Raw genomic sequence first — 21,424 nt, 5'->3', positions numbered from 1 at the left:
TCCCTTCGGCCCCTCACCAGGCAGCAGATCTCCTGCGGGCCAGGGGATCCTCATGCATGTGGGCCCCCAGGTCACCCCCTGAGGGAGTTCCAGAGTTCAGGGAGAGGGGCCCCATCTCTCTAGCACACTGTGGACAGTCTTCTGCTCAGGGGAGAACATATTGGCCTTAAATCCCACAGGCTCCAGAGAGAAACCCCTAAGAGAGCAGGTTTTCTTCCTCACCATCGTCATAGCCACCAGGCACACAAGACATCGGGTCCTAGGCTGAGTGCTTTGCATACATTATCTCATCTAATCTTCATGGCAATCTTTTAAGGACCAATTTTCTAGATGGAGAAACTGGGGTAGAGGAGCACCAAGCAACTTGCCCTTGGTCACAAGGCTACTAAGTGGTGGAACCGGGATCTGAAATTAGGTCTGTCTGGCCTCATAGGCCGTGCTGGTAGCCAGTCACTGGCCCCCTAGCGGGACCACCGGGGTTCCTACAGGAGGAAATACATTCACATCTGTTATGTACTGACAACAGTGCCTAGCACATAGTAGGCGCTACATGAGTGTTTATTAAATAATAAAAAGCCTTGTGAGACAACAGAAGATGACCTTGCACATCTGTGTGGCTGGAATGAACCTACAAAAAGGAGTGGAATGGGACAAGACTGAAGGGCCCCTCAGCCCTGTGCCCTTACCCCTAACCCTCTCTGGTGAGAAGGAGGTGACAGTCACCTCGAGCATAATTCTCATCCCAGACACAGGAAGTTTTGTCTGGCCCTTTGCTTCCTGGAGACGGGGTTATCTCCCAGCAGGGCTCTCAGGAATGGCTCACCCAGCCCCCTCGGCTTCAAGGTTAATACAGCTGGAGTTCGTTTGCATCGGGATTGCAGGGCACTGCAGCATCCAGGAGATAAGTCTGCATTATGCAAATTACTTGCGCCAGGATTCTCCAGAAATTACCAAGCCACAGGGGAATTGCCTACCTGCTTAACCCTTTCTATTCCACTATAGAGCAGGTACCACTGGTCAATGCAAAGAGTTTTCCCAGGACATCACAACCTGATGAGTGACAGCTTGGGGCTGGTGTGCCAGGCATACATCTCATCCAGATCCAACAGGTTCGTCCTTGCCCCACAGAGTTTGAAGCCCAGTCCCTGCCTATGCATACCTTCTGAAGGGGAGAGAGTTACTTTCTAGGGATCCTTAATGCTCATTGGGGGCGGAGAGGAGAGGGTTTCTTTAATGGGCCTTGGGAACTGGTCATTCACTCTGACCAAATGGGGGTGAGGGGTTCCCAGAGAAGGTGGTGTTTAAACTGGGCATTGGATGTGAATCAACAAGGAGAGACAGGGCATGTCTAAAACACAGGCACAGGTGGTCCACAGCTTATTTTAGGAAGAGCAAGTGGCTGAAGTGAAGGTTATATGGTTGGACTGGGTGGCAAATGAAGGCAAGGAGCATTTTTGGTTAGAAAAATCACTGTAACAAAACTGGGACTATCTAAACAAAATCACAAGTTCATGTCTATGAGTTATAAAACTCACCACTTGAACAAAAAACAAACACACACACAAAAAAACATTACTGTTCAAATTCCCTAGACAGAATCTCTTCTGGTGGGCATTGGAGATTTAAAAACAAGAAGTGAGACTGGCACAAACACTAACTTGTAATTGGTACTTGCATAGCGGACTTCCTGGTCCAACCGGAGCTGCCAAGCCCCAGGAGGACCAACAGCTCCAAATACTTGGAAATTAAACAGAATATATCTAAATAACCCATGAGCCCAAGAAGAAAACAAAAAGAAAATTAGAAAATATTTCTAATTTAATGATAATGAAAATACAGTATATCAAAACTGTGAAATGCAGAAAAGGTAGTGTTAAAGAAAATTTATAAATTTAGATATGTGTATTAGAAAAGAAAAAAGGTACTAAAAGAAAAATCAATGACCTTAGGATATATCTTTAAAACATAAATCAATTATTCTCAATCAGGAGTTATTTTGTCCCCCAGGAACATTTGGCAATGTCTAGAGACATTTTTATTGTCACAACTGGGTGGGGAAGAGCTTTGGCATCTAAAGGGTAGAGGCCAGAGTTGGTGCTAAACAGCCTACAATACACCAGATAGCTCCTCACAAAAATGTCAATAGTGCCAAGGCTGAGAAACCTTGATCCAGTTAAAGAAGAGCGAAGTAAAACCAAACGAAGTAGAAGAAAGCAAATAATAAAGATAAGAGTAGAAATCAATGAAATACAAAATTGAAAAACAATAGAAAACATTTACAAAGACAATATTTACAAAGCCCAACCTAGTTTTTTTTTTTGAAAGATCAAGAAAGATCAAGAAAATTAATAAACCCTAGCTAGATAAGTTGAAGGAAGAAGAAAGAGAGTTCAAGTTACCGCTATCAGGAATGAAGAGGAGATATCACTGCAGGATCTACAGTTGTTAAAAGAATAACAAGAACATATTATGAACAACTTTATGCCAATAAATTTGACGACTTAGATGAAATGGACAAAGTCCTTGAAAAAGAAAACTTACTAAAAATGATACAAGATTAAATTTAAAAAATCTGACTAGTCATTTATCTATTTAAAAAATTGAATTTGTCATCAAAAACATCCCCACAAAGAAAACTTCAGGATAATTTCACTGGTGAACTATATCAAACATTTCAGGGGAAAAGTAACACCAATATTATACAAACTATTAATAGAAAATGGAGAAAGAACACCTCCCAATTCATTTTATGAGGCTCCTGTAACCTGATATCAAAATCTGATAAAGACATTACAAGAAAAGAAAATTACAGACCAATAGTCCTCATAAACATAGGTGAAAAATTTTTACTAGAAAAATAATACATTGTGGCCAAGTGAGATTTATCCCAGGAAGACAAGGTTAATTTAACTTTCAAAAAAAATCTATGGATGTAATTCACCATATTAACAGAATGAAAGAGAAAAACTACATGATTACCTCAATGGATGAAAAAAGTCATGACAAATTCAACACCATTTATAATTTTTTTCAGCAAATCGGAAGTAAAAGTGTACTTCCTCAAGCTGATGAGGGACATCTATAAAAAACTGACAACTATTGGCACACATAATAGCGAAATACTAAGTGCTTTCTCTCTAAGATTGGCAACAAGGCAAGGATGTTGCCTCTCACCACTTCTATTCAGCCTCCTACTGGAGGTCCTAGAAAATACAATAACACGAAAAAAAAAAAGAAAGAAAGAAAGAAAAAGAATACAAATTGGAAATAAAGAAGGAAGTAAAACCTCTGCTCAGACATGAAATATTTACATATAAAATCCTATGGAATCTACAAAAAATAAAGCTACTAGAACCAAGAAGCAAGTCTGGCAAGATTGCAGGATACAAGATCAATCCACAAAAATTAATTGTACTAGCACTCTGGGAGGCCGAGAGGGGTGGATCGTTTGAGCTCAGGAGTTGGAGACCAGCCTGAGCAAGAGCAAGACCCCGTCTCTACTAAAAATAGAAAGAAATTAGCTGAACAACTAAAAATATATAGAAAAAATTAGCTGGGCATGTGGCACATGCCTGTAGTCCCAGCTACTTGGAAGGCTGAGGCAGAAGGATTGCAGGAGCCCAGGAGTTTGAGGTTGCTGTGAGTTAGGCTGATGCCATGGCACTCTAGCCTGGGCAACAGAGTGAGACTCTGTCTCAAAAAAAAAAATTATTAAAAAAAAGTTAGTTTTATTTACACTAGGGTCAATTAGAAAATGAAATTTCAAAAAAATTCTTTTACAATAACATCAAAACCATTAAATACTTAGGAATAAATTTTAAAATCAGGCTAAGGACTTGTGTACTGAAAAACCACAAAACCTTGCTGAGAAAAACTTTAAAAGATCTAAATATATGAAGAGACATACCATGGTTTCATGAGTTGGAAGATATGGTGTTTTAAGATGCCAATTATTTACAAATTGATCTATAGATTTATTGTAATCCCAATCGTAATCTCACCAGCCTTTTTTTTTTTTTGTGGAAATTGACAATCTAATTCTAAAATTTATATGGAAATGCAAAGGACCTAAAATATTCAAAACAATCGAAGTTGGAGTACATACATATTTAATTTCAAAACTTACTATAAAGCTACATTCATTAAAACAGTATGGTACTGACATAGGATAGACAAACAGATCAATAGATCAGAAAAGAGAGTCCAGAAATAGAATCACACTTATATAATTTAATTTTCAACAATAGCATCAGAGCAATCCAATGGAGAAAGGAAAGGCTTTCAACAAATGCTCTAAAAAACTGAATATCCATGCAGAGAAAAAAAAGAAAATCTTGACTCCTACCTCATAGCACACACACACACAAAAATGGATCATAGATTTAAATGTAAAATAGAAAACTACTAATCTTCTAGAAGAAAATAGGATATCTTCACAACTTCGGAGGGGGGCAGGCAAAGATTTCTTAGGAAACAGAAATAAATACCCATTAAAAATGATAAATTGTACTGCATCAAATTTTATAACTTGACAAAAGACACCATTAGAAAAATAAATAGGAAAGCTGTAGGTTGAGAAAAAATATTCACAGAACACATATCTGATAAAGGAATTATATTTAGAATATATAAAGAACTCCTCCAACTCAACAATGAGAAAGTAAATTGCCCTGTTTAAAAATGGTCAAAAGATTCAAACAGACATTTCACAAAAGAAGACAATAAACAACAAATATATATTTGACAAAATGTCGAACATCATTAGTCATCAAAGAAATGCAAATTAAACCAAGTTGAGATACACCAAATATTGTCAAAGATGTGGAATGACCAGAACTCTCTCTCATTTGTTGTTGGTAGAATGTAAAATGACACAACCACTGTGGAATACGTTCTGGAAGTTATCTTATAATACTAAACATATACCTACTATATGACCCAGTAATTTCATTCTTAAATATTTACCCAAGAGAAATGAAAACATATGTCCACACACCAAAAATAAAACCCCAACTTTTATAGGAATGCTCTTAGCAGCTGTATCCATAATAGTAAAAAACTGGAAATAGCCCAGATGTTAATCAATAAATAAGCAACGTATGGTAGATTCATGCAATGGAATACTACTCAGCAATAAAAAGAAACACACTACCTAGACCTGCAACAATATGGATGACTGTAAAAATCATGGTGAGTGAAAGAACAGTTACACAAAAGAGTAGATACTGTATGATGCCATTTGTGCTAATTCCACAACAGACAATGCTAATCTATGGTGGGAAAAAATTGGTGGTTGCCTCTAACGAGTGGAGGCAGAGACTGACTGATAAGGAGCATGAGGGACTATTGGGGTTAATAGTATTGTTTTGTATGTTAATAGAGATTTGGGTTACACACAAATGTACACGTTTCCAAGATTCATTGGATAATACCCTTAAGATGTATGTGTTTTGCTGTATGTGAATTTGACCACACAATAAAAAAGAAAGAACCCTACCCTAATATCAGTATGCATCCTAAGGTATTTAGGGGTGAATGCACTGATGTCTCAACCTACTTTGAAATATGTCTAAACGTAAGATGGATTAACAACAAAATAGAGGGTAGATAGATGGATAGATTTGTGAGAAACTAGAGCTAAGTGTTAGCTGTAGAATCTAGGTGGTGAATACGCAGGCATTCACTGTACAATTTTTTAAATTTTTCATAATAAAATGATGGGTAAAAAATAGTAACACCGATGTGAAATATCAAAACTCTCGATGGTAACCTCAGGGCATAACACTAAGGAATTCAGCCCCCAGTATGTGTGCCTCTACCGCTGTTTCCTAGCCCACCTGTGCCTTGAATGAGCTGTCCAACACCCAGGCTTCTGATAAACCCAGGTTATTGCCTTGAATTTTCCCAGCAGAAGAATACACAGGGTTTTCAGTAAGTCTGTATATACATTCTAATTTTAATAACTGCAGTTACTAGTATGATAAGGTTTATGACAATCACATAATTTAAGTAATTAATACATGATAGAAACTTTTAGCTCAAACCTAAAACTGGTGAAAAATGACTGCTATAAATAAGAAGGTAAATTATTTTCCAGCCAGGAGATTTTATTTCAACATCAGCAGTCTGGTCTGAACTCACCCCCATGTGTTGCTGCTGAGTCTGCAAGGAGCTGGCAGATCTCAAAAGCCCCTTCAGCACGACTAGGCTCTCTCTTCTGCCTCCTAGTCTTCAAGTACACAGACCAGGCGGTCGTTGTTTCTGGGAAGTGAACAAGACCAGATAATGCAACTCTAAATGAAAGTTCTGCCATGTCATTTAGGTATTATTAATGCATCTTTTCCCCAATACCCTGAAACTCTTCATCGGTGTATACGCAAAGAATTATGCTATTTCTCTTCAGTAAGATGGCTTTCAGATTTCAATATAGAAGAGGGGAACATTGATGTGTAAGTCTGAGTCATTTGGAAAGATAAAAGACAATCCCCTTTTAGAATAAAGAGACATACCTATTTAAAATTATCTCTGTAAAAATATATTGATCCCATGTTTCTTTCCTCTAAAAGGCTTTTTTAACTATATGGATTAGGAGACTCTAATGAATAATTTATCAGAACTATATTTTGTGTTGAAATTGACCAAAATATTTAATATATTTAATTTTAGTCTTCATTCTGTGTTGTGTTAAATATGTCAGGAAACAAGGAAGTAAGGCAATAAATTCTTGATTTGTAAAGTTTCCCACCATCTGGCCGGACAGAGTACTTGCTCACTAAGCATTTGTTGAATGGGTGAATAATATGTCAAAAAAAGGGGGGCCAAAAAGGAGCATAATGAAAATAAAGCTACTATAATCACACCCCTCAATTTTATAAAGCACCCATCTTGCATCTAGTGCTTTTGCAGATACAATCTACTAATCCTCAAAATGCCTCACTCTAGGAAATGGGCAAACAATACTCCCTTTGACTGATGGAGAAAAATAATCTGGACCCATGGGTGGCTTAGCAAACTCAGAATCTTAATGGCAACTTTTTAGGATCAGAGCAGCTGGAAAACATCCTCTGCACACAGTCATGCTATTGCCTCTGCCGACTCTTACATTGGCTTTCAGTCTATACCACGAAAGTTCAGAAAGGTCAGAGGACTGGCTGAAATCTGTGTACATCCATTAAATATCTCTATTTATGCAGGTGTATATTCATTCGTCTATCTATGTATCTATTGTATGTATAGTGCACGTCCAAAGTGATATTCATTTGGTAGCAACAACTATACAATTTGGAAATTAATATTATACATAATCAGCACCATAAGGTGAAAGTTTAGGATACCATTAGGCTGCTAGAGAGCATATATGACTTTGAAGAGAAGCACTACTAACCATCTAGATTCTAGATCACAGGGTCGTAGAGCAGCCAGCATGCTGGCCTAAAATGTCGCCCTTCTCTCTGCACATCCACTCTGGATGCAGAGCTGGCTGGATGTCCCAGAGGACAAGCATAAAACTTTCATGTCCACGTCTCCCTCTCTGCTCCCTTTGGCATGGATTCCTTCAATATATAGACCCCTGAGCTACCACGATCTGAAACACTCCAGGTAGGGACATTCCAACCATCCAGTTCTCTTCATCCGTAGTGTCTGCCACAGGATAGACACTCAATAAACACTTGCTTTCCGAATTGATGTGAGCTAGAGTGAAGCCTTGATAAAAATAGTAATTATCCAGATGTTCACCAATAACATTGGCAGCTGTATGGCTACAGGATTAAAAGAATGAACACTGCACATGCTGGATTTGAAAACCAGCACTGCCATTTACCGACTATGTGAACTTGGACAGTGACTTAACCTCTTTTTTTTTTTTTTAGGTGAAAAATGTTTTATTGCAAAATTAACACATTTTTGTAGAAATTTTTGGAAAACATACATAAGCGAAAGGAAAAAGATAAAAATCATCTGTAATCCCACATGGAGAGAAAAATCACTGGTAACATTTTGGTACATATACTTCTAGCATTTTTTATGCAAATATACATAAAATAGGATCATATATGGTCTACTTTAAAACTTATTCAGACCTATTTAAAACTTGGAGATTGTTTCATGTCATATCATTATATTTTCTTCTGCATTATAAGTTAATGACTGACTGGACATGGTGGCTCACACCTGTAATCCCAGCACTTTGGGTGGCTGTGGCAGGGGGATCACTTGAGGCCAGGAGTTCAAGACCAGCCTGGGCAATGTAGCCAGACCCCTTAAGACTTAACCTCTTTAAGCCTGTTTCTTCCACCTGTTATTGGGAATTTAAATGGTACATTCCCTATTTGCTTTCTGTGAGGATTAAATGAGGTAGTGGTAACATCTTCATTAGCAACTGTGAGATATCTATAGCCTCTGTGTTCGTATCTACTCTACTTGTTTTACTATATTGCAACCTTCTACTTGCCCCACTAACACTGAGATTCTTGTGGTCAGAAGGTGGTGACAAAGTTCCTCAGGCTTCTAGCTCCCACATCCTCCAAGCTCTCTCAGGCCCTCCTGAGCCACTGCAGGCACCAAAATCTTTCTCCACTGAAATAGGCAGAATCTAAGATAGCAAATAGGAACATTGGTCATGGCTTAGTTATACCCTATAACTAGGAAAAGCATATTTCTCAGTCTTGTATGGTTCATTCTTTAAAGTTTAATTTGCCTTGAATGTCATAAAGCCCTCTCTGCCAAGGGAGGCCCTGAGTTGAGCACAAGCAAAGGCTTCGATGTGAGATTCTTCCATAGCTGCTGTCTCCATCACCTTTTCAGTTGGCCCAACTCGCTCCATATTTGAATTCATCCATCCATTACTAAGGTTTAAAAGTATACAGGTGAGACAGGGGGAGATGGCTCTAACATCCTGCCATTTTTTTTATGTTTCATTCTTGTATTTGGGTCTATGCACATTAAAAGGAAAGCCTCACACTTCAGATAGAAGATATTTAAAATGACTATAGCTGGTGTCTCTCTCCTGAGTCAGTCTACTCTAGAGGCCTCCTACAGTGATCACTAAGATAACTGGGCTTTCCCTCTCTAATGGAGAGATAGTGAAATACTATAACCCTGCCTGGTTTGGCAGGAAAACAACCCTAATTAAACAGGACAGAATCAATGCTTCATGCCACACACAGTTGCATCTGAGATCTCTTTTTCAGCATTCAGACTCAACAACAATCCCAACCCCACTGGAGGGGGGAAGGTGGGTGAGTGGTCGTTCTCAGCTTTCGCTGTCCATTGGAATCACCTGGAGAGCTTTAACAGCTGATGCCTGCATCCCACCCACAACAAGTCCATTTTAATCGGTCTAAGGCACTCCCAGGTGATTCTAGTGTGCAGTTAAGGTTGAGAACTATAATAGTTTTCCACCTAATTGGCTTGGATGGGGAGAAGATGGCACCTCGACCTTATGAAAAAATGTGTTTGCTTCCTCTTAAGATTTTCCCAGATGAGTTGACATTATCATATTAATATGGTGTCACTTTAGGATCAGGTTAAATAAAGAAAACCTTATGTGAGAACCAGATTTAAGTTTTAGGAGAACTTGTAATAACTGTGTATCCCATGCAACTGCCACTCCCTGACAAACACCCTGGCAGAACCACTGACGTTCCTGGACCTAGTACTGTCTTAGAACACGTCATGGCAGGGTTCTTCAGGCCGGAGCCAGCCTCATTCATGTGGTCCCCCGAGGCGATTTTAGTGAGCAATCCAGCAAGCAAGGATCCCTATTATAAGCTCCAAAGTGTCCAAAGTGAGGCACATGTGTCTTAGGAGCACATGAGACAATCCACTGGAGTGTAGAAAGAAACTAGTTTATTTAAAAAAAAAAAAGAATAAGAAGAAAGAAAACAAAGTAAAAGAAAAAATGTCAAATGAAAAAGAAATTAAGAATTACTTATATCCGTGGACAGGGGTGACTAAATGTCCAGGTTTGCCCCAGACTGAAGGATTTCCTGGAAGGCAGGGCTTTCAATGCTAAAGTCCCCAAAGTCCCAGGCTAGCCAAGATGACTCAGTCACCCTAATGCTGGTGCTGTCCCCATTTGATCATATGTGACCCATATTTCTGAGAGTGTCCTCAAAGACAAGAGGAAGTTATGCCCAGGAATGGGGGGATGGGGGTGCCCTCAGTTAATTCACTTTCATCATATTGCAACATTAGAGTGGCTAATTTTATAGACACAGTATCTCTAAATGGTACAATCTTTATAATGGAGAGACTCTTTTATACCACAAAAAGAATGATTATCTCATGACCAAAGACCTCAAAGAACAAACTTAAAAATGAATTATATATTTTTTAAAAATACAAGTATACTAAGTTTCCTGATCTTTTTGGGTTGATAAGTTGACTGTCCAAAATATGCTACCTGCAGATATTTTTTAAATAATAAACATACTTTTCATTTAATCCAGCCCATCAAGATAAAGATGACATTTTATTTTGTTTGGGGTTTTTTGTGTGTTAATGTTTATATTTTTCAGTTTCATTTATTCTTTGCACATGTCACTTTACGTGTTTCCATATTTAAAAAGTAAAGTGAAAAGTCACCTTCCCACCACTGAATTCATGCAATGGGAAGAACAATTAGAAAGCAGTTTAGTAGATATTTAGGAAAGTTTCCATCATGTGATATTGTTGCCAACAATATAGGTGGTTGTCACCCACAAAAACTCTCATATCATCAGTCTTTAAAAAAAAAGTGGAAGCAGAATTCTTTAGATTGTTTAAAATGTTTCCAAATAAACACTTTGGATGGTTTTAACTCAAGGGGCTAAAAATATAAAAAGGCAACACCTTCAATGAGTTTGTAAAACCAGTTGACATCAGCTAAGGTGGAAATTTACTAACCAAATTTTAAAATAACACCTTTGTATAATTGATGGAAGGAATGTTTTAATGATTTTTGTAATTTATTTAGCACAGCCAATCATATACTATTTTTATTTGGATCCAAATATCTTTGTGTGGGATCTTTTTCAGATATGATATTCATTCAAACAAAGTACTGATATCAATTGAAGTTAAACCCAGATCTTCAAATCAGTATATCACAAAGATTCTCCTTCTAAATATTATTTATAGTTAATGAGGTCAAATGGGTTTTTATATAGTTAATAAATGAAATAACTAGTTAAAATATTTATTTTATATTTACCTCATCATTCAAAATTCCTATTACTGTGAATGTTTTCTAATGGATATTATATTCATAGAGTAGTTCAAGAATACAATTTGTAAATACTAAGTATACATATATAAGAATGGATACTAATACTGAAAAGAGCTAGAAAACTATTTCAAAGCAGACATCAACAATAATCCATGATGCCTGCGTAGCCCAGAGTTAGCACTCAATAAAACTTGTTGATGGCCCACAGATATATGAAAAAATGCTCCATATCACTAATAATTAGGGTAAAGCAAATAAAAACCACAATGAGATATCATCTCACACCTGTCAGAATAGCTATTATCAAAAAGACAAAAGATGGCAAGGATGTGAAGAAAAGGGAACCCTTGTACACTGTTGGTGGGAATGTAAATCAGTATAGCCATTATGGAAAACTGGATGGACGTTCCTCCAAAAGCTAAAAAGAGAATTACCATATGATCCAGCAATCCCACTTCTGGGTACTTACCCCAAAGATTTTAAATCAGTTTGTCAAAGAGATGTCTGCATTCCAATGTTCGTTGCAGCACTACTCACAATAGTAAAGTTATGGAATCATCTCTAAGTGTCCCCCAAGGGATGAATGGATAAAGAAAATGTGGTGTATACACAATGGAACATTCAACCTTTTAAAAAGAAGGCCAGCATTTGCAATGACATGGATGGAATTGGAGAACATCATGCTAAGTGAAATAAGCCAGGTACAGAAAGACAAATAGTGCATGTCTTCTTTTATATGTAGAATCTAAAACAATCGAACTCATAGGAGCAACGAGCAGAATGTTGGTTACAGGGGCTGGAGGTGGGGAAGTGGGGAGATGGTCAAAGGATACAAAGTCTCACACAGGAGGAACAGGTGGTTTGTTTTTTAGATCTATTGTACAACATGGTGAATATAGTTAATATTAGTGTATTGTGTATTTCAAAATTGCTAAAAGAGTAAATTTCAAATGCTCCCACCACAAAAAGGATAAGTATTTGAGGTGATAGATATGTTAATTTTAATTTAATTATTCCACATTGTAGTCATAAGTCATAACATAACTACATAAATTATACCCCATAATATATTGTATTATATTTATATAATTATAGTTATTATATATTATTATATCATATATTTATCAGTATATAATTATAAATTGTCAATTTATAATAAAATTAAAATTTTTAAAAATATGTATTGAATAAATGAATGAAACCCCTCCCATAGCCATAGCCAAAGAAGAACTCATAAATAGATTAAGGACAGTGGCTTATGAATGTTTCTACCCAAGCATTCAGAAAAAACATCTGAGAAGCATCATGTGTCTGTAAGTCTAACAAAGGAGACTGTATTATAATCAACTTGCAGTCATGCACATCAATATTTAGGAGCAGTGGATAGGGAATCTCTCAAGTTAATTCAATTCAAAAAGAAATTACTGAGTGCCTCAAACTTGACACTCAGATGAAGTAAGTATGTAAAATAAGCTATCTAAGACTTCCGATGTCAAGAAATTCATGTTTAGCTTTAGAACATGTCTTCAAACTTCTACTCGGAGATGGGTGCAGCCTGATGTTCAGGGAATTTGAGCCAGTTGGTCGTGTGAGTTTGTTATTTTCTAGATGTCTAGCTTCTTCATCTTACCACATGCTCATCTCCTCCTTGCTCCCCTGTTTCATGCTAGAAGTGGACAGCCTCGAGGATCAAAATCTTGGAAAGCGGTAGTCTACATTGCACTGGCCGCTCTCTTCATATGCAGATCGGGTTGTTCATACTGTTACCTCAAAAAAAGTAGGTAAGGCAAACACATTTTTGGCAGGTCTTCCCTTTCTGTTGAGCCTCACTAAAGCTGGAGAAACAACCTCAAGTCCCTTTCCTCCCTTCTTTTTTCTAGGTTATGATCTTCATGGAGAATAAGCCAAGAGGATAATGGTGCTTGTAATTTAGAGTGAGCTAAATAACTAGAAGTGCTCTTGTCCCCCAAAATCCGGAAATAAGACATACGGAAGAATAATGTGGCTAATTTTAAAAAAATTTACTCTAATAAAGATTAACAATGAAGGCAGAGAGCACAAAGGCACTTGGTAACTCAGAAAATCACCAGGAAAATGAGACCCCTCCAAACTGTTGCTCACTCCAAGGAGTCATCTGGAAGAGGATTGATTTGCTTCTTGAATTTCCATTTCGTTGTGATTCTGGCCCTACAAGATGGCTTGCTTTGGGCGTCGCGTGGCTCCTGCATGTCTCATGTTCCTGGGTCCTGACTGATTGATTTGCAGAGCCTGCTGTGGAAATGCCAGTGGCAGAACTTATCCCTGGACACCCAGCATCATGAGAAGTTACTCATATAGCATGAGTAACAGGAAGAGCAAGCGGGTTAAAAAGATTTCCTTCCTCTCCTGAGATCCCCGCTCTCCTGGAGACCAAGCCCACTGGCTACATGAATCTTCTGCTTGGGAGAACTAGTCTGCAGGCACAGTGGGGATGGTTTTATCTCCTGCAACAGATCAATTTGCAAAATCACCAAGACTAGTGTAAGCTCCTTCCTCTAATGACACTGTCTGACATGAGGCTGAAAGCTAAGGGGGATCAATATGATAAGAAATGAAACACTTCAGCGTGGAAAAGTCTCTATAAATCTTTATTGAAAATGTTTCCATCTTAGCAGAAAAACCCAGGAAAAAGACCTCAAGATAAAAAAAAAAAAAAAAAGGATACCATTTAAATCTTAGCAAATACGTGACATACTTTATTTCTTTGCTAGGTTTTGCCGACTTTAACTCCTTTTTTGGAGGTTGCTTCTGCATCCTCTCTAATCCTCAAACAGTAAGCTGGAAAATCTTGCATAGTGTTTTTTATGGGAAATCAGGCCTTTCAATTGAACAGGACTGAGACACCCTCCCCACTCCCTTGCTTACTCACCGTCACTACCAACAAAGATGAAAAATTTATCATCTCAAATGCTGTCTTAAGCTTTTGAATCTAAAAATTAAGTCTGAATAAAAATAAGTCAAGATAGGTGTGCTGGTATTTTAGGCAGATACTGAAATTTGGGTCAAAATAACCCCAAAGCAGGAAAAAAATCCAAAACAAGGTTTTTTATTTAAAATTGGCAAAGAAACCATCATTTCCCAGAGAAGTCCATGACATCTACATGGATTCTACAAACTGAAGTGTGTGCTTAATGGTGACAATGGTGTCACTGGCAGATGGATGTGCCAGTTCCCAAGGCACACCCACTACCAGGAGCTAAGCACCCCTGGTGACAACTGCACTCAGCCCCCTACAAATCTGAAATTTCTCCATCATAAAAATAAAAACTGAAATGAAACCTAGCAGTACTTCTTGCTGGGAGCCCCCAGGAGGGATGGTGTTTGGATGGAGGCCTCGGCTCCACAGAATGGTGGATTATGGATGCTTGAAATACATTCAAGAAGCCACATGAATAGCACTAAGCAAGGACCCCATCACCATTAGACTTCAGGGGGTCTTGGCACACACAGTATCAGCAGAGGGTCTGGAGGTGGGACAGAAATGGCCAAACACATCCTTCATCCTGTTTACAACAGCTCAGCTTTCCCTGCAAGTATCCTCAAGGAGAGCAGCAAAACCACCTATTGAAGCAATGTTTTTAAGTTTATTGTCCTTAATAACCAAGTAATCTGGACCTAAATCATTCCTCAGCCTTCCTCCTCTCCCCACAAAACCCAAGCTTCCCCCCAAAACCCCTTTCTGACCATAGACACTCAGCGTGTCCCCACCCCTCCTCTGCCCCCCTCTGCTGTCACTGGCCTGAGCTACCCACCCGGAAGCTCCTCTCTACCCCATCCCCCACCTATCACCAGGCTGAGCCCCAGGCCTTGGGCTTTTGCTGCCTAGACCGGTGTCTGTGGCCAATGCTGAGAACAGCAAACAAAGGAGCCACTGTGGGACTGACAGCTCAAGGACTCTGGCATCGGGTCTGCCCTTGGCTGCGGCTCCCAGGAGGTGCTGGCCGGGCTGCTCTTCCCGCAGGCCATCCCATACATCTCAAAATGACAGAGGGTGTGACTGGCCCTAAGACAGCTCAGCAGGCACTGGAGAGAAGGGGCCTTCTCTGAGGAACAAAACAGAAATGAAGCCCCCAGGCCACAGGCTTGGCAGCACTTGGCATAAAATATTATGCCTAAAATCCTTATAAGGAACAGAACTGGAAAAAGAAATAAGAAAGAAAAAGGGAGCAAGGAAGGAAGGTAAGAGGGAGGGAGGGAAGGGGAGAAGGAGGGAAGGGGAGAAGGAAGGAAGGAGAAAAGAAGGAAGGAAGGTCTACAATTCTAGTTTGGGTAGAAGATGTAGTTATGAAATCGCTACTCCGTACAGATGTGAACCTGGGGCTCAATTCCAGGCTCATTTTTAAATCCCAGTTTCGGGGAACAGGACTGTCAGGTGGAGCCAGCCCTAAAAGCCTTCCACGGAGAGAGTGTGGTTGAGCGCATAGGCATCGCTATCCTCTTCCTCCAAAAGCAGCTTGTCGATGGTCAGGGAACCGACGGCTCTCCTGGGGTCTTCCATGTCCTGAAGGACTGGCTCAGGGATGGAGATGGGGAGCTGGACAAACTGGGGCCCAGGCACGGCTGGGGCCGGAGGCTGGTACTGCAGGGTGGAGGTGGGCAGCGTGGAAAGGGGCTGAGGCCACGGGAAGTAGGTGAGGGGTGCCTGGTGCTCCGGGCCCTCCAGCGGGGGCCCCACCGTGGGCGTGCCGGAGCTCCTCGTCTGCAATGGGGAAACACGGGACTGAGGGTTAGCAGCCCCGGCATCCCACCCACCTATCCTTACCCCCAGAGGGGTCTCCATTTCCGCCTTCAACTCTGCCTTTGCTGGCTTCTCACTTCAGGGGGCTCCACATGCTCCTGCTCTAAGTTTCCCCCAAGGGAGAAGCCAAGCAAACTTCACCTGCAGCCCTCTCTGTCACTTACTGGCTACCTGCTCTTGCTCGTGAAACTTCCCACTCCGAAGCCTCATTTTCTCATCTATAAAATAGGGCAAACAGCAACGAAGTTACAGGGCTGAGCGAATTAGAAGGTCTTTCTAGGTTTCACCGAATGAGAGATCTTAAAACACGGAAAATGTATGCATCTTAAAATCTGTGACAATACAACATATCAAACAATAGCCTAGCAGCTGTATCTGGAAGGCGGCTGCTATCCTGCCCAGACACAAAGACAGCCCTGGCTGCCCACCGCAGCCGTGGTATCCTGAGGTCCTCATGGGCCAACCCAGCTCTGTCAGCTCCCACCCCTCTGGTGGTGACCAGCATGGTGACACTCATGCCCAGTTGGGGGAAGCAGGAACGTGGCCTTCCTGCTGCTGTGTGGTGCCTGCCACATCCTCATCCTCCTCTGTCTCTGAGCTGTCCCCACCATGGCCACCGGCCACCCCCAGGGTCTGCATGACCCTCCAAAGGTCAGGGCCATTGCATGACCCTCCAAAGGTCAGGGCCATTTTCTCACATGCTCTGCAAACCACACGTCTCCCCTGCACAGGGACCACCCTCACAAACCTCAGGCCAAGCCTGTGAGAGAGGCAGGGCCTGGATTCTCACTGTTCAGAGCAAGTGGAAGAGGATGTTCTCTGCATGGACTGATGTGAAAGTGACCAAAATCTCCCCCTACCACCACTAGTCCCCTGTCACATCTCTCTCCGGTTGCCACTGTGTCTTGAGAGTAAACTGGGGGTCTTGTTACAGTGGGGATTCAGGCACAGGAGGTCTGGGGTGGAGCCTGGGATTCTGCTTGTCTAATCAGATCTCAGGGGGCCGCGGTTGGGTAGCAAGGCTCTAGGGTGTTTTCCATGCAATGATGGAGCCGGCGGAGTCTCAGCAGTCCGGGCTCATGAGTACGTTCCACTCCGCTACGGTACACCCACTTCCTCTCCTTTGACTTAAGCCAGCCGTCCCCAACCCAGCGTCCTGAAACCAGACAGAATCTGGGAAAGCCTGACTGTTTCCAGCTTTTCAAAAATCCAAATTGAAATCCCGTATTGTCGAGCCATAAACCTGTACAGGTCAACTGCAAGTGCAGGTTTTCTTTGCTCACGGGTAGAATTACATCAACCCAGCGCCCTAGCAGGTCTTATCTCTGCTGATCGGGAGTGCTGACTTGTAGCTCCAGCCAGCTTTGATGAATTAATTTACAAAATGGCAAAACAAATAAACCACTTCTTAATAAATACAGTTTGTTTGATACACAGAACCTTGCAAAGCAGAAGGTGGGGATGATGAAAGGGGATAACGAAAAGAATCCTTAGTCATGGAATGGCTGGGAACCATCATGTCCTGCACCCCCACCCCTGCCTCAGGCCCCCTGATATGGAAATGAGTTGCCTGGGAGAGGTGGTGAATTAACTCCTTCCTATCCGCCATCACTCAGGCCCCACAGTTGGTTTTCGGGGAGCCCTGGGGGCCTGGGGAGGGAGGCTCCTGCAGGCCTTTCCTACAAGGTGCTTTAAGGCAGGGAGCAGGTGCATTAGGATGACACCGGACCCTGGAGGGATTTGGGGGGAACGTGGGAAACCAAAACAAGCTCCACCACTGGGGGTGGGCTCTGTGACCATTCGAGGGCCAGCTCTGCTTCCCACAGTTTCCCTGGGCTGGAGCTGGATACAACTGTAGCCACAGGCCTTTCCCCCCAGAACACTTGAGGGGTTCCCATTCCTTTGGTCAAACAGACACCACTAACCTAACACTATTTCTCTTCCCTCGTCCATTGCTGGGGGAGGAGGCCCTTTCTTTCCCATCTGGCACTTGAAGGTGGTCCTTGGTTAATGTTGTTGGCAGACTTTGATACGATAATAATAACTAACATTAATTAAGTGCTTTCTGTGTGCTAGAAACTACGCTAAGACCTCCACATGCATCATCTCACTCCATCCTGACAATGACACTCTTGTTAGTATTCCCGTTTAACAGATGAGGACAGAGGCACAGAGAGGTTAAGTCACTAAGCCCAGGGTCACATAGCAAGTGAAGAGGCGGGGATTTGAACACAGGCAATCTGGACTAGCGACAGAACTCAAAAACTTGCCCTACGGGTGTGCCTGACTCCATCAAAAATACAGTTTTCTGAAAAGTTGTACTACCTGTTGCTCAGCCTAGAAATCTTCTGTTAAATCCCATTCTTAAGTGAAGGATCACTCCCTAAGTTATCTAAATATTAATAGAAAGGAACTGCTGGCTCTGGCACAAGAGCCCATGCAGATCTCAGTACCTCACTCACTAAAAACTTCAACTGGTAACCAAGACTCACTGCTTGCAGGGCAGCTGGGGAGACTGAGGACAGAGAAGCAGGGAAAGACCCTCCCAGCCATGAGGAGCACAAGGCATGAGCAGAGAGGCTGTGAGACTTCTTTGTGGAAGATATTTTAGGTCACTGGGAGTAAGGGACAGCCTCCCTGGAGGACAGGGTGGGCTTAGATGACCCAGTTATCCTGGACATCAATAGCAAGGAAGGTCAGGGTCGGGAAGTCAGCCCTGGTTCTACAACTGTGTGCTCAGCTGGCTTTGTGTGACATACCGTGACATTGGTGATGAGTGGCGGGGAGGCGTACGTCAGCACCGAAGAGGGCCCCACAACCGTGTAGCTGGGGCACACGGGCTGCACATACATGTCAGCTGAGTAGGGGCAGCTGACAGCTTCATGGGACACATACTCAGTGTAGGGCGTCCATGGGGCCAGGGGCTGGAGGGTGGCCGGGGCGGGCTGGGAGAGCCAGCCGGCACACAGGGCTCCCTCCTCCGCCACTGCGGAAGCAGAGACCTCCATGTCCAGGCAGGAAGGACCTGTGGGAAGAAGGAAATTACAAAACTGCAGGCACCACCCAGATGAGGGACCTGGCGGGGACCAGGGCTGCGGGGAGCTCTTACCCACTGCGGTGTAGGTCGCCAGGGGCTGATGGGGCAGCACCACCTAGAGGGGAGAGGAGACCAGAGTTGGTGTTTAGCCGTCTGCAACTAGCCCCAGGCAGGGAACTCCCCGAAGGCTCCAAGAGTATAGGGCAGGAATCTCCTTGTTAGGACAAACCACCCCACCGGTATCCCAACCATCACCACCTACGCTTTTGACGGATTTGTGTTCCCTGCTAGCAAGAAGGCTGTGCACTTAGGGAATCGGTATCTCCCTCCTCCCAGGAGAAGCCCCAACCCACACCACAATGCGTGAGTCATTCGCTCACTCAGGCCTTGACAATGGCTTTGTTCAGTGGGCCCAGAGAGCCAGCCCCCCATCCCTCGTCCCCATTAAGGAATCACCGACTTGTTCCACCCTAGCTCTGACTCTGGCAGCCATCGCCACGCAACGTGCTGCCTTCGCGCCCGCGTGAGTATCCCTTGGGGCAAGGAAGTACAGTCCTGCCTGACCCTTTTGGTAACCCACTCCCACACACACACACACACACACACACACACACACACACTCCCACACATACACTCCCATACATACACACACTCTCACACATACACTCACACACTCCCACACACACACTCTCTCACACACACTCTCACACACACTCACATTCTCACACACTCTCACACACTCACACACACCCACACACGCTCACACGCACATACTCTCACACACACTCTCACACACTCACACACACCCACACACGCTCACACGCACATACACACACTCTCACACACTCACATTCACATACACACACATACACACACACTCATACTCACACACTCTGACACTTGCACATGCACACTCACACACAGACTCTCACACTCACTGACACACTCACACTTTCACATACTTATACTCACATTAGCACATGCACACTCACATACACTCACACACTCACATACACTCTCACACTCACACACTTATACTTGCACATGCACACTCACACACACTCACACATGCACTCACACTCACATGCTAACACTCACACTCTCTCACACACACGGGCCAGAGCAGCCCCCTCACCGCGGTAGGTGCAACCGCCGCCCCGCTGCTGGCATGGCCTCTCTTCCTCCTCAGCAGCTCCTTCACCGGCTCCTTCACGCGGACGCCCTGGTATGGCCGTGGCGGGGCCGAGGCTTGTTCTGAAGCTGTGGCTGTGAAAAGCAATGTCGCTGAAACCCACCGTCCTTCTCAGACAAGCCCCCGCCCCAAAGGCCTATTTCCCCACAGACCTGCCTGCTCCCTTAAGTTGTGCTGGAACAAGGAAGACCTGAGACTACCTAGAATATTTCTCCCGGTACCGTCACCCCTGCTCCCAAACCTTCTATGGCTCCCCTGCACTCAGACAATTAAGGCCCAGCTCCTTAGTGTAGAATTGAACAGACTTCACAATGAGGTCCAAACCCATTTCCCCAACCACACTGCATACTCTCTGCTACATAAATCCTGACTCCGACCAGGAGGTTTATACGTCTCTACACCTGTGGGTCTCCCCGCCTCATTTGAGGCTTGCCGTGCTCAGAACCCCCCTCACTTCTCTCAACCTCTTGATTCTTCCTGACCCGAGACTAGTGCAGCCCTCCTGGCTGAGCAGCCTGTGGAATTTCTACACCCTCGAACTGCCAGAAGCTTGCAGATGTGATTCGTATTCATCGCAGGTGGCAGCGACAGCAGAGACTGAGTCAGATGGCACAGGCCGCAAATCCTGCCCCTGCCACAGTCTAGCTGTACAATCCTGGGCAAGTTACTAAACCTCTCTGTGCCTCTTAATCTGAAATTTCTTTATTGAAGGAACATCGCCAGGTGTTGCCTGACATAGCAAACGAGAAGTACAGTATATGCTTCATACAAAGTCAGGTGCAGAGAAAAGTATTCAAAAAAATTTTAGTCAGTCTGCTAGGTAAGAATTAGTTATCTTTTGGGGGGTAAATCTCTTATGCCCCCAACTAGATTATAAACTTCTCAAGGTGAGATACTGCGTCTTATTTCTCTACATCTCCCCAGTGGCACGTCCACAGCAAGCTCAGTTGTTGCGGGTTGATTGACCGATTGGGTGACTAAGACGTGCTGCCAATTGTCTTCCCTTCTTCTCTCTGGACCTTCAGAATGAATGGGCTGAAGCGAGTGGCTCCCAGGCTCTCGGTGACTCCCAGGACATGGGGCAAATGCCCAATGGTGATCCATGGGCCCTGGGGCCAGAGGGTGTCCACCTTACTACTGAGAAAAAGTTTCCTTTCCCTCTTGTCATCAAGGCCAGCAAACCAAAGCACCGACCCAAATATCAGCTGG

The 21,424-nt window shown here is 42.8% G+C and overlaps 1 protein-coding gene across 5 annotated transcripts in view; it reads right to left on the bottom strand.

The window, feature by feature from the left end:
- Nucleotides 1-13,819: 13,819 nt before the first annotated feature.
- POU2AF1 (POU class 2 homeobox associating factor 1) overlaps nt 13,820-21,424 on the bottom strand; it is a 77,008-nt gene continuing 69,403 nt past the window's right edge. For all 5 annotated transcript variants that reach the window (XM_045556638.1, XM_045556636.1, XM_045556637.1 and 2 more), the window contains 4 exons: nt 20,159-20,289; nt 19,096-19,138; nt 18,746-19,011; nt 13,820-15,947 (listed from right to left, as the gene is read on the bottom strand). In XM_045556638.1, coding sequence (XP_045412594.1) covers nt 15,633-15,947; nt 18,746-19,011; nt 19,096-19,138; nt 20,159-20,289 — 755 coding nt within the window. In that variant the 3' untranslated portion in view covers nt 13,820-15,632. The remainder of the gene's footprint in view (nt 15,948-18,745; nt 19,012-19,095; nt 19,139-20,158; nt 20,290-21,424) is intronic.

The sequence above is a fragment of the Lemur catta genome, chromosome 7, assembly GCF_020740605.2.
Source record: "Lemur catta isolate mLemCat1 chromosome 7, mLemCat1.pri, whole genome shotgun sequence".
Lineage (NCBI taxonomy): Eukaryota > Metazoa > Chordata > Mammalia > Primates > Lemuridae > Lemur > Lemur catta.
Note: the sequence above shows the minus strand (reverse complement) of the source record. Positions and strands in the feature narration are given on the sequence as shown.